Source organism: Coptis chinensis, chromosome 6, assembly GCF_015680905.1.
Source record: "Coptis chinensis isolate HL-2020 chromosome 6, ASM1568090v1, whole genome shotgun sequence".
Classification (NCBI taxonomy): Eukaryota; Viridiplantae; Streptophyta; class Magnoliopsida; order Ranunculales; family Ranunculaceae; genus Coptis; species Coptis chinensis.
The window spans coordinates 32,041,837-32,060,297 of NC_141461.1; the positions used below are offsets into that span (position 1 = coordinate 32,041,837).

Sequence of the window (18,461 nt, forward strand, 5' to 3'; positions counted from 1 at the left end):
TCCCTAGTGTCCGTATAGTTGGATATATTTATTTTTCTGTTTCTTTCTTACGTGTATTATCTGCTTGTTTTATTTTGTTTTCTTGTGGAAATTTGGTATATAAGTAGTAGGTAAAACAGATATATCATGCCAAAATTTTCCATTTTTCTTTCATGCATGTTTTCAAAAATACAAAAATCCAAAAAAATTTCATAGTAGAATAATTATCCATAGTATAATAAACCATGTATTTCTCGTTCTATATAAAACAACTCATGCCCCAAACTTATTTAGGGGTGGCATATTTTCATCATGAAGAATAGAATACAGGTGCATCGCTATTTTTGCTCATGTTTCTATGGTAATCTCTTTCCTTATCTCTTCATACTTTGAGGACAAATCATAGTTCTATTTGGGGGTGGTATAGTAATATTTTGCAAAAACTATGCATTTTCTATATAGTAGATATAATAGTATAGTTCTTCCTTTCTAAAAAAAAAATCGAAAAAGACCAAAAATATTTTTCCGTTTAGTATTAAAAAGTCTTGTTTCCTTTTTCTATGATGAATAAAAAGTTTAGAAATTTCATTATAGCAACAGAGTAAGGATTCGTTCTTCGTACTTAGACTAATATACATACAATAGTTTCTGTATCTTTTCATAAATGACATGCATCAACATTTGTTTGTATATAACAGTGAGTTTCCGAAGCCAAGGTTAGAACAATTAAGTTCCATATCCTGTGAGAATCTAGCCAAAAGCCTCATCTGAATGATTATTGAGTGATGACACAAAGGATGTCCAGATAGAAACACCACACGTCCACTTGCTTGATCACCACGTCATATCCTATGAGAGAATTTATGCCCTTTTTAGATCGATAGAGCCAAATAAACGTTAAAACCCTAAAAAGATAGTTTTTCCTCTAGTTAACCTTTTTGAGCCTTCACCCTTTTCTAAAAAGCCTTTTTATTCTTCACCAAAAATTCATAATCCGTTACAACACACAATAAAAAGCTTACGCAGTTGATGAGTTCAAAACTGGATGAATATCAAAAGAAGAGAAGAGAAGACCTTGTACAAAAACAGAACAGTCAGTTGCTTTGAAAAGAAAAGAAAAATAAAAGAGAAGAAAGAAGTACCCACCAAAAACCAAAACTCCAAAAAAATTCAAAGGAGTCAAAAATCGAATTTCCTAAAAAGTCAAAATCAAAAGGAAACGATATCAGAAACAAAAGCAAAAAGAAACAAAAGAAAAGCTATAACTCCCAAAAATTCAAAATTATATGGAGTCACAAAGCCAAAAGGCTAAAAGAATGTATCACAATTCGAAGCAAAATAGCAAAACGAGGTTCTTCTCTAGTTACAAGTATCTTGAAGACCCAGTTTCTCTACTTATCAGATTTTGTTTTTACCTTCCTTTTTCTTTCTAAACCATCACCCTAGCCTCGTAACTCCTAATAAAAGACCTCTAGCTCAATTAGGAATAGGATGGTGTGATAATAAATGGCAAATGTCATCAATCGACCCCGATTTCTTTGGAAGTTATTTGAGTATGCGAGGAATATAAGTGCCTACTGCACTTGAGAGAACAAACCTTGAGTGAATCTATCAGAGAGTTGTGATTGCAACACACCCCTGTGAGAACCCACCTTAAGGACGCTCTCCAAAAGCCTTGGAAATAACTCTGCTTTTGCATTTCATTACTCATGTTTCGCACATTTATCTTTAGATGATTAAATTACTGTATATATGTTATTCTAAATTCAAAGGAGCTTGTCTATATTCCCCGCTAATGAGATGTATGGAGTTCTAAGAATAAATAAGGAAACAAGACCCTTGGTACTAAATAGAAAAAGTTTGTGAGTATCTTCACCGGAAAACTCTCACGAGGCTTAAAGCTTGTCCACTAGGGAATTCCTAGTGGTTTAAGGCCTTGTTGCATATGGTTAATGCAATCGCACTCTGCGAAACAAGATTAGTATAACTTGTAATAAATCACTCATTTGTGATCTTAGTTTTTCTCTCATATCCTTGCTTGAAGACAAGCAAGATGACCAAAGATGACCAAGATGACCAAAGCCCTCAACTCAGAAGGCCAAAGATGGGGGCCCTTCTCTCAAAATATGGCATTCTAAAAAACCTACCTTGGTAAAGCAAAAACAAAAGTGAAGTGTGAGGTGCCTCAAAAGTAATGAAAGATGGCAAATCAGTAAAAGGCAAAAGTAGGAGTATATAATCTAAAAGTTGGGGAGAGAGAAAGCCCCTAGACTTAATCTAGTGTCATTAGGATTTATTTTTCTTGTTTTTCAATTCAAATCTTTACCGTTCTTCATTTCTTTCATTTCAATCTTGTTATTGTTTTTACATTTTCAATCAATCAATCAATCTTATTTCTTTATGTTAGTTCTTCAATCAATCAATCTCCTTTATTTGTTTCCAAGTTTTGTTTCTTTCAATCATTCAACAACTTTAACTTTGTTTTCAATATTCTTCAATAAAAACACAAGTCTTAAAGATAAGAACTCTACCTTCCTTTCTTCAACTCCCATCATTTAAGCCCAAACAATCTAGGATGAACCTCACTTTTTACATTTTTTTAAAGACTCGTCAAAATACACAAACTTCACATGGTTTTCTGAATTCTTCACCAAATTAAGTATTAGTGAGAGTCCCATAATTTTCTATTTGCAAGGCAAGATTGAACTACTGAGTAATATGTTTCATTGCAGATAACACAAACCAATACCAAACTATCTAACAAATAAATGAATGTTGCACAAGTGCATAACTCTATTCTTTTAATTTAATTCTTTCAATTTTTCCAATTATATCTAACATTTCTTTTTCTTTTCTTGAATGACGCCTTTCAACAAATGTACCACCATATCCATATGTTATGTTGTTATATATCTAATTTACTTGCTTTCCATTTCTTATGATTTTCCCATCATCTTTTTGTCTTATGTTTGTGACTGTTGTTAATGGAACAACTCCTATGGTTCTGTTTGGGGCAACATAATATGGGGTCATTCTTATTCGACTGATTTGACCAACTGGATTTCACTTATGCCAGCAATCTATCCTTCAGAACCATTTGACATCAACAGCACAAGTCCAGGATCAGCTAATATTCTTACAGGCAATAAGCTTGTGATCATGTACACTGGCATTGACTCACGAAACCGGCAAGTACAAAATATGTTGTTTCCTAAAAACTTGTCAGATCCATTTTTAAGAGAATGGGTCAAACCTAGCTACAACCCTATGATAGACCCTAACATATATTATGAACGAAAGTGCTTTTAGAGGTACACCTGCTTGAATTGGTTGGCCAAGGATGGGCATTGGAAAGTTTTTGATTGGACACAAAAAGAGATACCCTGAGCATTGTAGAAATCTATAGAAGTAGAGATTTTAAAACATCGATCATGCACGAATTGAACACCCATTGCAGTCGGTTAATAACACAGGAATGTTCTAATGTCCAATTTTTTTCCCCTGTTTTACTAAAGGGAAAAGAAGGAATAGAAACATCAGTGACCGGGAATCAGGTCAAACATTTTTTTTAAGGTTAGTCTTGATCATCCTTTTGAGGTATGATTATTACACATTGGTCATTATTTTTCGGAGACGGAGTGATATGTACCAGATACTACTTCTGCTGATAATTCCTCGGGGCTGAGGATCAGAGGATGGATTGTAGAAATTTCTATGCATCTAAGACGTTCTACGCACGATCAGAGTAAGAATATAAGAGTTTTGATTGGATGGGCCAATGAGTCTTACACTAATATTAGAAAGGGTTGGGCAGGTATTCACGTGAATTTCAATTACATTCATCCTTCACCGTCTTTCTTCATACATATTTCTTTTTGTTAATATATGATCTCAACAATTCATTCATGTGATTTTAATAGTGCTCATGATACTTGTTTGTCTACTTAAATTAGACATGTATATATTTACTGATTTTGTTTTATTATATGTAATCCTCGCCAAAGATATCATGCAAGATAGTGTACTGTACTTTCAGGAGTACATCATATCGTGCCTTTCATTAATTTATTTTTGAATTGCCTATATCTTGCAGACAATGCCAAGGACATTGTGGCTTGATGAAAGTGGAAAACAGGAAGTCCAGTATCCCATTATGGAAGTTGAAACTCTTGGGGGACTTTCGACTCACATGAGCAATGTACTCCTAGCAGTGGGAGCTCTAACCAAAGTTCAAAGAATCACATCGACACAGGTTTGTTTTGTTATATTTCCATTTGTTCCCATAAATCATTTTCTGTTATGGTAATTTTAATCCCACTTCAAGCATATCTTGATTTTGTTTTCTTATATTTTGTTGAGAAAATTTTCATTCATTTGATATTTTCAGCCAGATGTTGAAGTTACATAGCCATAAGCTAGGGGTGCAAACGGATAGGTTCAGATTCGGATATGTCTGTATCCGAATTCGAAAATTTATACCGATATCCGAATCCGAATCTAAATCCGACGGATATTAAAAAAATTATCCGAAACCGATTTCGGATATCCGAATCGGACATCGGATAAATATCCGATCCGAAAATTAATATTAATTAAAATTTTATTTGCTTTGAATAATTTATTTTACCACTATAAAAACTATTATATATATATATATATATAATTTATATATATATATATATATATATAATTTGTCATTTATTATTATTATTTTGTTATTATAGTTTTATATTATTAGTTTATGATTTTATATAATATTTTATACAATAATAAATTAATTAATTAATTATATATAATAAGTATTAATTTTTTAAACCGAATTGGATATTTTCGGATGCGGATATGGCAGTATCCGAATCCGTATTCGAAACCAGTTCGGACATAAAAAATTATTCGAATCCGATATCCGAAATTTTCGAATAATATCCGATTTTTCGAATACGAATTCAAATCGTATTCGAATATTTTGATATCCACTTGCACCCCTACATTGATATGGCCCTGCTTGGGTCGATGTGTTTAGAAAACCGGACTGGACTGGTGGTTTTCAGTTCGGGTAAGTTATAACTTGAGTTTTTGGTTGGACTCTCGGTCTAAGCTTAAACCATAGTTGAACCGGCGAACCGGTTCAGTTCTAAACCGGATCACCCTTATTTTAATTTTTTTTTTCCTTGAGTTTTTGGTTGGATCTCAATCTAAGCTTAAGCCATGGTTGAACCGGCAAACCAGTTCAGTTCTAAACCGGATCACCCTTATTTTATTTTATTTTATTTTTTTTTGAAAAAGTGATAATGTGGGGAGAGTTGAATCTAGCACCTAAACAATATAGTCCAAACTCCAAACCAACATGCTACTATGTGTTTCTTATGTAAGAAATTTATTTTGATATATAATACCAATTAATATTGAATTAAAACATATATTTATTCATTTTATTATTGTAATTATTAAAAAAAAAATTGCTAAATAAATATCAATCAGTCCGACCGAGTCGAACCATGGTTGAACCTAGTTGAACCATTTTAACAAAAAATCAGTTCGATCACCGGTTCAGTTTTCAAAACATTGCTTGTTGCATATCACTTAGAGAAGTATATCTTAATTCTTTAGATAGTAATTATCGTATGGAGGTTTTGTATGTAGATGTACATATAAAAGATGAGAGGCTATCTTTTTGTAGTTTTGTATGTATGTCTTTAACATTTTTTTTACTGGCAAACCTTGTTTTAAATGAGATCAATAACCCTTTGATGCTAGTGAGGTTCAAGGCCCCAGACCTCAGGTATTATCATCCAAAAATTTTACCAACTTAATATAAGTACTCTTACTATTCGTTTATGCTGATTTTGAATGGTTTCTCATTTATTTACTATATGTTTTGTTTTTGTTTTTATTGTAGATTGATCATTCCATTGTAGAAAGTTTTGGTGCTAGAGGAAAAACATGCATGCATTACATCTGCATCCAAATCAATCCGACTCTAGCAGTAGGGGCGGACGCTCATATGTATTTATCTAACAACGAGACTGCACCCATCACTGTAACGAAGTTAGATGCGTGGAGCATGGGCACACCAAAAATGAATTAAGGTAGAACTTAATTAGGATGTTAAGGTGGTGATATAACTTGTGTTTAGAGTTATGGAGGACTTGGTGTTGTTTTGTTGATCCATTTTAATTGGAAAGGGGAAAGGGTGATGCTCAATATAATGTAAACCATCATAAAGCAGTTGTGGTCTCATTTTTGTGATTAATCACTGAATACTTTTGTTTATAGTTTTGTTTAAACCAACTGCTTTTTTATGAAGTTTGAATTTAATTTCAATTCGAATTAAAGTTTGGTGACTTGAAAAACATCTAGTAGACCTTCTTAAATCTTAGTTGTTGTTGTTGTTTCAGTTTTTTTTTTTTTTTTTTTTTTTTTGCAACTGAGTTGCTGCTTTGCTAGCTAGCGTTCAATATATAATCCAGTCCTATTGCAATTATTGCAATGTTAACATATGTTCATATGTGTAGGACATTTCAAGTGGCAATAAAACATATTTCATCATGACTATTTTTTTCATTTATTTTCAAGTTTTCAATACAAAGACATCATGCCTAAGTCGTTGGATTTATACACTTAGATTGATAGTTGACCGAACTATCAGATCAAGTAATTGTTTGGTAGATCACAAATATATTTTTAATACTTGGTGTTGTTCTTCTATATTAATATCGCGGTTTTACTTGATTATACTGTTATACAATAAGAAATATTTAGTGTTGGACGAAAACTAAGAGGTACAAGTGTTTACTTAGTTGCTTGAAAGTTCAAACTGGCTAGACGTACTAGTCTTTATCTTTTGTTATAGTACATCTTCGGCCATGGCTCATTGGAGAGTCAGTTTGGTTGTTTGAATATTTTTTTTTCAATTAACACAACCTGATGCCGTAATAGTCTAACAATTTTTAGATTGAGTAGAGGGAAAATAAAAAAACTATTAATCTGACAATTTTTTTTACCGGATTGCAATGTTCACCGTTATTGTTTTTTTTTATATGCATTACTATTTTATCAAGTGAACAGAGCGAACCTTTTTGGGAGGATACGTGAGATAAAATGTTGTTTGGTAGGTTTATGTCTGTCCTCACCTATCTTTTTCTCTCAACCAAATCTTAACTCTTTTTATCTCTCTATCCACAAACTTATCTCTCTTCTTCTCTTCTCACCCCTCACTGCTTAGCAGTTATCTAATATTATTATGGTACAAAATTTTATTTTTAATTGTAGCAGCATAGGCTTTCGGTTCACTACAGTTTTAACTTATATCCAATAAAAAACAACAGTTTTAACTAATAAGGCTGTATAAGTTTGTTTGGTGCTAAAAGAGTTAGTGGCAGTTGTCATTTGCCAGTTTGTTTGATGTCATAAATGCCCTATGTTTCTGTTTTTTTCCCCCAAACAATTCGTACACATGTATCAATGTATCATCAGTGGGTCTCAAGTGTGCGCAGTGGCATGACCGAAGAACACTCATGAATCATGATCCAGCCGTATAATCCAATCTTTCTCATAATCATACCCGGCGAGTATCACGTGCGGCCACTGGGTCTTTAAAAAGCAACAACTGAACTACAATACTTGACTCCCATTTCTCACTCATTTCTCAAAGAACATGAATATGAATAATAATAAGAAGAAATGGGTGGTGGTCACTTTGATTCTTCTTCATTTCTACTTGTTTGTCAACCTCCAAAGTGGTAGTTGCACTTGCACTACTACTGCTGACAACCAACCAAACCAACAAGAGTTAGATAGAGTGTATAAGTTACCAGGCCAATCATTCAATGTCAGCTTTGCTCATTACTCTGGATATGTCAAAGTCAATGAGGTTCCTAAGAGGGAGTTATTCTATTGGTTTTTTGAAGCTACTGAGGATGCTTCTTCTAAACCTCTTGTCCTTTGGCTCAATGGAGGTCAGTCAGTCTTACATTCTTTTCTTATTTGTTATAGTTTTAGTTTGTTTGGTTTTAATGTTTATTATGTTCATTTAAATTATAAAGATATTTTACATTTACTATTTGAGAACAGAGAAAAAAACACAACAGAAAACAATGCAAATGGAAAAATAAATTCTCAATGTGTACCTTCATTCTTTATCTGTATGAACCATGTTCTTTAATGTTTAATTTTGGTTAATCAGTTATATATGATATGGTGTTTATGGCTTCTTACTGTAGGGCCTGGATGCTCCTCCATTGCTTATGGGGAGGCAGAGGAAATAGGTCCCTTCCATATTAAGCTTGATGGGAAGACGCTTTATTTGAATCCATACTCTTGGAATCAAGGTATGTATGTAATTCTTCCTTGGCCAGAAAATTGGATCTCTTTGATTTCTTCGTTTACCTTGCTTTTCGTAAGAAGGTCCTTATGCTCTTAAATCAGTCTTTTCTTTGCCAAATTAAAGCTTTCATTAGCGGGTTTGTTCAGATCAGTACAGTAATCTAAAGATCTGAAAATTCAAAAATCCTATATTAATAGGTGGATAAGGTCGTCGAGTATAATGTGGTTGGATGACTACGAATAGTGCTCAGGCTTTGGGAAGGTGAAATGCCAATCCCGCAGACGAAAGCTGAAAGAGTAAAGGAGCTGAAAATCTTGAGAAGTGTGCCCTCAAGGAGGAGTACTTATAGTACATTCATCCTAAGGTCAGGTGACGAGCATGTGATTGTAGGTCGGTTTGGGGACAGCTGATGGGTTCTCAAACAAACCCTAATCACGTGGTCTATCCTGGTCTATGTTGGGTAAATGGCACTTTCACTTGGCGCCATGTGTGTGATGCTGATTGAGTGCAGTGCTGCTTTCAACAGGGTCACCAGGTGGAGCTGATGTCGTGTTTCATGGCCCTCCAGACCACTAATGCTTAAAACCCCCATATTTTACATATACTTGGGCCAGCTAGATGCTACGTGGGGTAGTTATTTACTCCTAATTTATCTGTTATAGCAAATAGCCTTCTCTTCCCAAACATCAGATGAAAAATGACTAAGTTGCAGGTGCCAGTTAGTTAGTTGGTAAAACGTTTGGGTGATGATACCAGAGGTCTGGGGTTTGAGTTACTGATCTCATAAAAACAGGCTTGCCAGTCTGAGAGAGAGAGAGACTAAAGTTTGATCCATTCGTGTTCTTGAGTATATCAAATTGTAATTAATGAGCACAATTGGGTATTAAATACCGAGAAAGGAATAACGTGTCCCAATGTGAATGACTTGCGAGATACACCAACAATAACATTAAATCTTGTGTTGCCAATTTCCTTTGGAGGGGTCCTTAATGGTTTTGATAGATCAACTGAACGGGTTGGTTAATTTGTTTTATGTCCATTGCGTATATTTTTTGTGAGGGTCCTTTTCTAGGTCTGTAATTCTCGTGCTAGTCCATAACACTGGGGCATTAAGATTCAGATACTGCTTTCTTTGTATTCTTTCTAGTTTTTCAGAATAGGACTATATACTTTTAATTTCCTGAATCTTGGGATTTCTAACGTTTTTGCAGTGGCTAATATCCTGTTCCTTGACTCTCCTGCTGGTGTTGGTTTTTCATATTCAAGTAGTTCTGAAGACTTACTGGAAAATGGAGATATAAGGACAGGTACATATTCCTGGTTTTTGCCAGCATAATTAAAGTTTACTGGTCAAACGGCTTTGTGTCACTTTTTCTGTGTATTTGAATCTTCATTGTTTATTTGCCTCAGCGAAGGACTCACTAGAATTTCTATTGAAGTGGTTCAAAAGATTTCCTCAATTTAAAGGAAGGGAGTTCTATATCACAGGAGAGAGCTATGCAGGTGTAGAAGTATTCTGTAACTTATTATTATATGCTTTACATTTATTCTTTCTTTCACATCTGTATTGTTATATAGTATTTTAGTCTTATTCTTCACTACTATCTCTTCTGTCGTCATGCCTACCACCTGTCCACCTCTCTCTTGCTTTGTCTTCTTCATATCTTCTTGAAAAAGCTATTTTCCGTTGGTATCTTAATATGTATTTTTAGGCTGTTGAAACCTGCCATTGACAGGATATGCATGTCAACTGCAGGCCTCTTACATGTAGCATTAGAAAAAGTAATAACGTTTTGGTATCTGTCTTTTCTCAAAGCCTATATTTGAGAAGATGTATGCCTCTCTGGGATTTTAAGCAAAGCACTGTGAATATTTTAGGAACCTGACTCAAGAGCAAACTTTAAGGAAATCCCCACTGACCATTTCAAACACTGCTTCATGACCCTTATATTGTCGGTCAGGTTAACCTTTTGGCTATGTCCACCAAATATGTGATCAGGAGTTCAGGACCCTCTCATGTTTGCGCAGTTCAGAGTTTGGATAAAAAAATTTTGTTTTCACTATAGATCAATGCTTAAAGTACTTATCATTGTCCACAGTACTTCAATGGAACTTATTTTTATTTACTGATGCTTCTTTTTCTCTAGGACATTATGTTCCCCAGTTGGCTCAAGCCATTGTGAAGTACCACCAATCAACAAGTGACAAATCAATCAACCTAAAGGGTTACATGGTAGTTTCTTTATCATAATTTAGCATATTTTGGAACTTATCACCTCAGAAGACATATCAACTCTCTTCTTAATATTTGCTTCTCTGCAGGTAGGAAATGCTCTAACTGATGATTATTACGATCACTTGGGGGTCTTCCAGTTTATGTGGTCTACGGGCCTGATCTCCGATCAAACATACAAGCTTCTAAACATTTTGTGTGACTATGAATCATTTGTTCACACTTCCTCCCAGTGTGATAAAATGCTTGATATTTCTAGTGATGAAGTTGGGAAAATTGATCCATATAGCATCTTCACCCCTTCTTGCACTAGCAATGGGAACTTATCGAATAAGCTTCTGAACAGACTCCATGTACGTATCTTTAGCATGATATCTTTTTCCTTTACAATAAAAAATACACAATTAAAAAGATTCCCCAGTGAAGGGTTTCCCTACTAGTTTATTTAATATAAAGATCATCTACCTTAGCCGAGGGGGAACTACTGAGCTTACTCCTCAAAAGCTTCGTAGAAGAAAGTACACTAGGTTACTACTAATAGGGATGCTGATCTTAAGTTCATTTCTAAGTGGCAAACTTACGAAAGTACATAGACCTCGACTTGACCCAATGTGCATTACCATTTGTTACTGATAAGAATCGTGTGTGGAAGCGAAACAAGATTGAACATCAATGGGTTCTTAATGCAAGGGCCTCGACTATGAAACTTAGTTGAATAATGTAAAGACAAGATTTTCATTCTCACAATAGAAACACTGATAAAACAAAATCTTTATTTCACAGTTTGAAAATAAAAATTAATTAATTACAATTAGGTCAAAAACAGTTCTTTATGACTATGAGTTTCTTGCTAAGCAATAAACACTCGAGCAATCACGCTTATTTATAGATTCTGGGAAAATCGAAGTGCATATCATCATTAGGCACTAAAAAGAGTGCATGTTAACAAGGAAGACAGAGAGTGATGTTTATCTGTCAATGGTTCCACCCTAGCCATCTTCATATTGTTTTAATTTGAGCTTCCTGTTTTAGATGAGCTTTAAGGTTTAAGGGAACTTTTTAGGTGTTTCCAAAATAAGGTTTTTATGCTAAAAACCGTTTTTATAAATAAATCATAGGTAGATCTATGTAAGTAGGTTATTTGACTTATTTCGGATTAGTGTCTGAATACATGTATTGTTTACTCTAGGTTTTGGGTTATTTTAGTGCTGCGTTTTTTTGATTGAAATTTGAAAATTCCACCAACCAAATCGCAAGGTAGAGAGTTCCGCAAACTGACGTTAGCCACCCAATGACCGGGGGCTGGTCATTGACTACCTTATGGCCTGGAGTGGTTCTCTCAGAGAAGAAATCAGCCTTTTGTATCGGTTTGGGTGTCTTCTTGGTCATTGTTGAGAAATTTTTTAACTTTCTGCAACCATGAATATTTCTTTTAGTAGATCAGAAGGAAAGTGTTTTGAAATTATGGATTTGTTCTAGGTCGTGGTGGTTTTTTCTTTTTGCAACTATGTGTGGATTATTTCTAATCTTTTCTTTTTTAATTCAAAGATTGAGTTGAGTAAACAATTTTGCAAATCTGGTTATCCCAGTTGTCACCCCATTGTGGGGTACAAACTGAATACTTGGAGATTTGAGAGCTGCCTCCTACTTTGGATTGATTTTTCATGCTTTTTTCCCTTTATATGGTGCATCTGACCATCACTCGTGATCCTAGGACCCTAGTCGAGTTGTGGTCTAATAAACTTGAAGATTGTCCGACCGATCAGTGTAGTGGAGATCAATTGATCGAAAACAGTGATGTTCTATTTTTAGCTGTTCTTGCTGCTGCTTTGGTTTGCTCATTGGATGTGAAGTTTCTACGATTCAGGAGTTCTGTTTGCCAAAATCCTTTGGTATGGTGTAGATTGACAGTTCATCTCTTCAATATCCAATGTCGATCGGGTAGAAGAGATGTGGTTCTTGTTGACCTTAAGGTTCCTGTAATCTGCAGCCAACTGAAGTTTATTGGTTTTGTTCTTTTCTTGTGTCATTCCTGCTAGTTTCAGGTGGTAGTAGCACTTTGTGCTAGTAGTCTCAGGAGCATTCTTACTCTATTCACTGTTCATTTTGTTCGGTCTAGTAGCTAATCCTTACTCTGTTGATCGCCATCCTTGTAAGGGTCTTCATGTCTGATCAACTGTTGGAAGATTTTGTTCTATAGGCTTGAGAATTGTCTGGTTCCCCTGCCCAACATCACGCTTCTGGGTTAGTTCTTGGCTTATTCGCTCACTATAGCACCCATAAAGTCTTCTTCCAACTCACACCTACAGGTTCCGTCTAAGAATGAGGTTTCCAAAGAACCTGTAACTGCTAAAAGTGTATTCAATTTTATGATGCCATTGCTAATCTTTTTAGGGTATATCATATCCTTTCAAAATTTTATCTGGCCTGTCACTATATATTATTAACTAAGTTTTCAAATATGTTCTTATAAAAGATATCGATGCAATTATAATATAAGATGTCTCCAGATTATAAAACGTTATTTGGATTTTGGTATAATCATGGTAGCCAATCAGACGCGTGGGTGGAAACTACGATCCATGCACTGAGGAGCACTCAACTGTGTACTTTAATTCACTAGAGGTTCAGAAGGCACTTCATGTTGATTCGGCAGTTGCACCTACCAAGTGGGAAACATGCAGGTATGATTGGATGCAAAACTCCAGATAACGTGTTCCAGTCTTTTCTAAAATGGGATCTGCAAACAATATGTGCTGCTTCAAGTAACCCAAAATATCCATACATTAGCCTGGCTAGGATGATTAAACAAACTGTAGGTACAGAAGCGTGTGATGAACTTATTGATTTATAATGAGCATTCCTGACCACTACAACTACAATTATTCGCATGTCCTACATTGTTATGATTTTTTGAGGATTTTGTGTTTCTATTTTCAGTGATCTAATTAATAATCATTGGAAGGACTCACCTAGGTCGGTTCTAGACGTTTATCACGAGCTTATAAATGCAGGGCTTCGCATTTGGATGTTCAGGTACTTTTAAATCAGTGGTATTGCTCATCTATGATAGCTAGCCATATCCACAATTGGATAAACAGACGTACTGTCCTGTTTGGATAAACTCATAAACAGGAACCAGGAAAAAACATGTTAGGTTTATGTATTGCTTTTGGCATATTTTGTCGTCATGTTAACTATAGAGATGACAGAAAAGAAATCACCAGGTAGACATTCAGTGCTCAAGTTACTTATATGAGCTACTTGTTAAACTTCTCATTCGAAGTGTAAAACATCGTTGTGCACTACTACTTGTGCTAGCTGAAGCTGAAAAGGTTCAATGTGCGCATGTTTTACTTTCTTTGAGTGCATTATTGAGTAATTAAGACTCGTGAAAGACCCATCTAATTGACTAGTTGTTTTAATTCTCCCGCTCAATATTACAGAAGGCAGTGATTCTAATTTTTTGCAATTTTCTTTGATTTTGTCAGTGGGGATACCGACTCTGTAATCCCAGTTACATCCACCCGGTATAGTATAGATGCTCTGAAACTTCCAACTACTTCCCCATGGCGTGCTTGGTATCATGATGGACAGGTATCCACGATCCTAATATCCTTATTTATTATTTCGTCAGTGAATTAAAATTTACATTTTGAAAATCATATGAAAGTCATTAGCAATCTCTGATGTGGGCTTGTGGATACCGAAACAGCATCGTTCTATATGTAATGTGTTCATTCTATTATCTAAATAGTAGACATTACACAAATTCCTGAGAATAAATGTCTTTAATGGTTCAGTTCAATGTAGAGAGTATCGGATCCACATGAGTTATTTATTATTATTTGAATTTACTGCCACGTTGGTCAAGTGCGGGCGAGTCCTTACTTCTATTAATGAAGGTCTTTAGGTGTTGTAATTCATTACATCTCTCTTATTATAATAAACCTTTATTGGTATGGTGCATTACATTCTAAAGCTTCTTTGGCATTGTTATGAGGGTCACAGCTGTATTTTTGTTTTTTTTTATTGAACTCAATTAAATAATATGCTAAACCTATAGCATTACAAGTAGTAGGCAACAAAGTACAAGGTTATCCAAATTGCAGTTTCTTGATACTCTTGTAAAGGACTACCAATACTTAAATTGTAATTGGGATACCTCATACAGTTACATGATTGGGCATGTGGTAACCCTCTCTTGATAAATTGTAGCAAAAGTGACAGATTCAATTTCTAGTCATTTAGACCTCTTCTTAAAGTCACATTCCAATGCACTCTTTGTTCCCCTCTTTCCATGTAATCCGACACAAATGCTTTCTTGTTGGTGGCCAATATAAACATATCACTAAATTGCTCTTTCAATGATACTTCTCCTTTCCCAAATGTCTTCCCCCAAAAGTAAATAGACTCGCCGGTACTGGGTGTATAGGTGATGCCTCATTCCATCCTTCCACAACTCCCCTCCAAAGATTAGTTCCATAAGAATTTGTAGGTTCTTTTACAATCCACTTTGTAACCACCTCACCATATTTGTCCACCCCTACCTTCCGCCATGAATGCCCTTCTTCCTCTCCATGTCTCCGCAACCATTTTATATCAATGCCTAACTCGTACGTAAGATGTGCACCCAAACCTCCATTGTCTTTAAAAGGATACAAAAGATCACAGTTAGTCGCACTTCAAAAGATGAATTTTCTTCTTTCCACCCACACTACTCCCGATGAGACCCTAAACAACTTCTCTAGTTTTTTCACAACTGTCTACATTACTAATTTACTAATTTATTAAAACCTCACTTAATTAATGAATTTTGCTTGGCCCCAAGGGTATTATTTTATCGGGGTTCTATTGTAGTAGATATGAATGTTAGACAGTGGATTTGACCAAGTCTAGAAGTAACATTTTGCAATCACGTTCCCGCCAAATTGCTATGGACTAAGCTCCCAATGGCAATCCAAAGTAGGTGGCAACCTATGATGCACGGATACTCCTAAAATGTCATTACACCCGTGTCGGTCAGGTACGATACCGATACGGGTACCAGATACTTGTCCCTTACCCAAAAAAAATAGAATCCCAATAAATTTTGAGAGAGGCATTTAGCCAAATTCTTTCACTTGAATAACCAAAATTTTCAAATCTCTCTTCTTTCTCGAAAGAAATTGAACTTCTCTGAATGGATTCCAGCTGGAATCCCTGAAATAGACCTAATTCGATAGTTCTGCTCCATTGTAAATATAAACTGTTTCTTGAGGCTTCAAGCTGTATTGACTTTGGCACGTTTTATAATAGTTTTTCACATGTTCCTAACTTATTTTACTCAAAGAACTACTAATAATTTTTAGAATACACATTTTTAAAATATTCCTAATAATTAGCGTACCCATAGGCCATACCCGTATCCTAATATTTCAAAAAAGCTGTATCTTACCCCGTACCGGTTTTGCCGTATCGGTACCTGTATCCGTATCTATGCATCATAGATGGCAATGTTTCCACTTTCTTGCAATTCCCATAAAGATATCCACTTCCCCAATTCCATAGAGAATGTTCGGGCAAGTCGATTTTTCAATCCGGAGCATAACTCAGATCAAGCGAAAAAATACTTGATGGTATAGCTTTCTCCATCGTGGCACTAACAAAGAACAAGGTGTCATCCATAAATTGCGAGTGAGAAACAGAGATAGCCCCCTTTTTATTGGAATCCCTAAACCCATCAAAGAGACCCTCATCTACCAATGACGATGTCATTGTTCTATGAACCTCGGTGCACATAATAAACAAAAAAGGTCAAAACTCATAACCAGTCCTATTTATTTTAGCAAGCATGTCAGATTTCTGGTCCTCTCATATATCCTTGATACTATCAGCTCCACCGTCTCAGAAAAGAAATACTTTATTGTTTGTTATTTGAAAACAAATTTAGTTATATAACATTCTCCATAACATATCTCAGCTATACTGTTACTTTACATGACCTGTTTTAGCCCATTACACATTTGAGATCCAAGTTGAAACCCCTTTCAATGTAATTGGGGCTATTAGTAAGGTATACGCATGACTTCATTTTAATTGCAGTACTCCGAGTCTTATTGTCACGGCATCAGTCCATTAACTTTCCTCGATTCATTTAGTCTTATTGTCAGTGCATCAGTCCATCAACTTTCCCCTTATTACATTTTATATAGCACTTTTGCTCTCTCTCTCTCTCTTATTTATCTTATTAAGAGTTTATCTTATCACAAGTGGTGTTTTAGTGATTAAAGAAGTAATACTAAGAAACTCTATAAATATGTCTGAAACAGGTCGGGGGTTGGACCCAACAGTATGCGGGCCTCAACTTTGTGACAATAAGAGGAGCAGGTCATGAAGTCCCTCTGCATAGACCCGAACTTGCTCTTGTGCTCATCAAAGCCTTCCTGTCTGGGACCCAAATGCCAATTTTATCAAAGGACAGGTTCCCAGTCCCTACTTTATCGAAGTTTAGTGAATCCTAAATTTTTCACTCTTCCCTGATCACTTTGCCATCGAGGCATGAAGTCACCAGAGGGTTGCAGGTTGAATGTTTTGAACTGAAATTAGGATCATCAATAAATTCTTCAATTAAATGATGAACTCAATAAATTATACGTGTGCTTTTTTGTTTTTTTCCATGATGTCTTGTGCAATGTTTGAATTTCAGTAACCGACTAAAAGATTTAGAGAAAAGTAGTCTTACACAGTCACACATGCAGCGACTATAGAGTAAGATGGTCTGATGCCAGAGCATATGTTAGCTAGGATATGGCCACTAAGGGGATGCTATGATCAACAACTCAGACCTATATGGCTATATATGATATTGTTATGTTTCACATAATATTGATAGGAACATGTGGAATTGATTATACACCGTTTATCCATGCAGGAGATTAGATTATTTCTACTATGGGCCCACCCACACACGCCCTCACACACACACATCCCGGACTCTTAATCCAGTCTCAGTAACACTTGCATTTTTATTTTCAATTTGTTTTGTGGCAAATCACTTGCATTTTTATTTTCAATTTGTTTTGTGACATGATCTTTTGTTCACCACACCCACGGAGACTCTCTTACCTAAGAAAACCTACCCTCCAACCTTATCCTAGTGATTTGCTTGATTGTTTGCCCAAATTTCCATCAATGTGGAAGGTGCACAAAAATGTGTTTGAATCAAATTGCGAGTTGTGAGACAATTGTGTCAGTTTAAGGAGTCTGGTCAAATGTTGGACAATAGAGTGACCCTTAATTTGGCTGCTACGGTGGGACTTATAGGAGGGGATACTGAATTACTGAAGGCTGGAATGCCTTAGACGCTGAATGCATGAAATGGGGTCTCCTCTGGAGAAAGTTCGCTTTTTAACTTGAGCTAAAATTGTAGTAAGCGGCTCTCCGCCCTAAATTTAAGTTATTTCAATTATCACGGTAAAGCCTGGACCAAGAAAAAAAATATATAGATTCTATTACTGAAGTAGTTACAAAGTTTCCTATTATTCTCTGTTACTCCCTCTCTGTATAAATTTGTATTTGTTCTTACAAATGATTTGGAGTGGACCAGTTGTATGGCTCAACAAATCGATCATAACAATGTTACTCAATAATAAGTTGAGAAGGAAAATCACCAATATAAGCACTAAAAGATCAAAACAAACATTTTAAACTATTTCCCATATAAGTTCCAGACATGAGCAAACATTGTATATCAAGATTGAAGACACTACGTGAACCCAGCATTCCAATTGTTGGCAAATGCCTCATTTCTGGGGAATGCTGAAAAAAGTAGTATTCTAGTTAACGTCACATTAAATGCTATTGCTTGTAATATCTCTTGGAGAAGTAAAATCCAATCACAATTTTCTTACACTTGCTATTGGAAAATGGCACAAAAATGGC

General features: G+C 35.3%; 2 protein-coding genes across 2 annotated transcripts; both read left to right on the plus strand.

The window, feature by feature from the left end:
• Nucleotides 1-3,286: 3,286 nt before the first annotated feature.
• On the plus strand, nucleotides 3,287-6,339 carry LOC147492603 (beta-fructofuranosidase, cell wall isozyme-like). Its single transcript, XM_086568753.1, has 3 exons — nucleotides 3,287-3,793; nucleotides 4,073-4,231; nucleotides 5,879-6,339. Exons 1-3 carry the CDS (start codon nucleotides 3,758-3,760, stop codon nucleotides 6,065-6,067), a joined length of 384 nt encoding a protein of 127 aa, XP_086424879.1. The 5' UTR covers nucleotides 3,287-3,757; the 3' UTR covers nucleotides 6,068-6,339.
• A 706-nt stretch (nucleotides 6,340-7,045) lies between these two features.
• Nucleotides 7,046-17,192, plus strand: LOC147492604 (serine carboxypeptidase II-2-like). Its single transcript, XM_086564398.1, has 10 exons — nucleotides 7,046-7,937; nucleotides 8,202-8,309; nucleotides 9,517-9,612; nucleotides 9,716-9,808; nucleotides 10,453-10,538; nucleotides 10,628-10,891; nucleotides 13,089-13,222; nucleotides 13,479-13,574; nucleotides 14,030-14,135; nucleotides 16,850-17,192. The coding sequence occupies exons 1-10, from the start codon at nucleotides 7,637-7,639 to the stop codon at nucleotides 17,039-17,041; spliced, it is 1,476 nt and encodes a 491-aa protein (XP_086420524.1). The 5' UTR covers nucleotides 7,046-7,636; the 3' UTR covers nucleotides 17,042-17,192.
• Nucleotides 17,193-18,461: the final 1,269 nt, after the last annotated feature.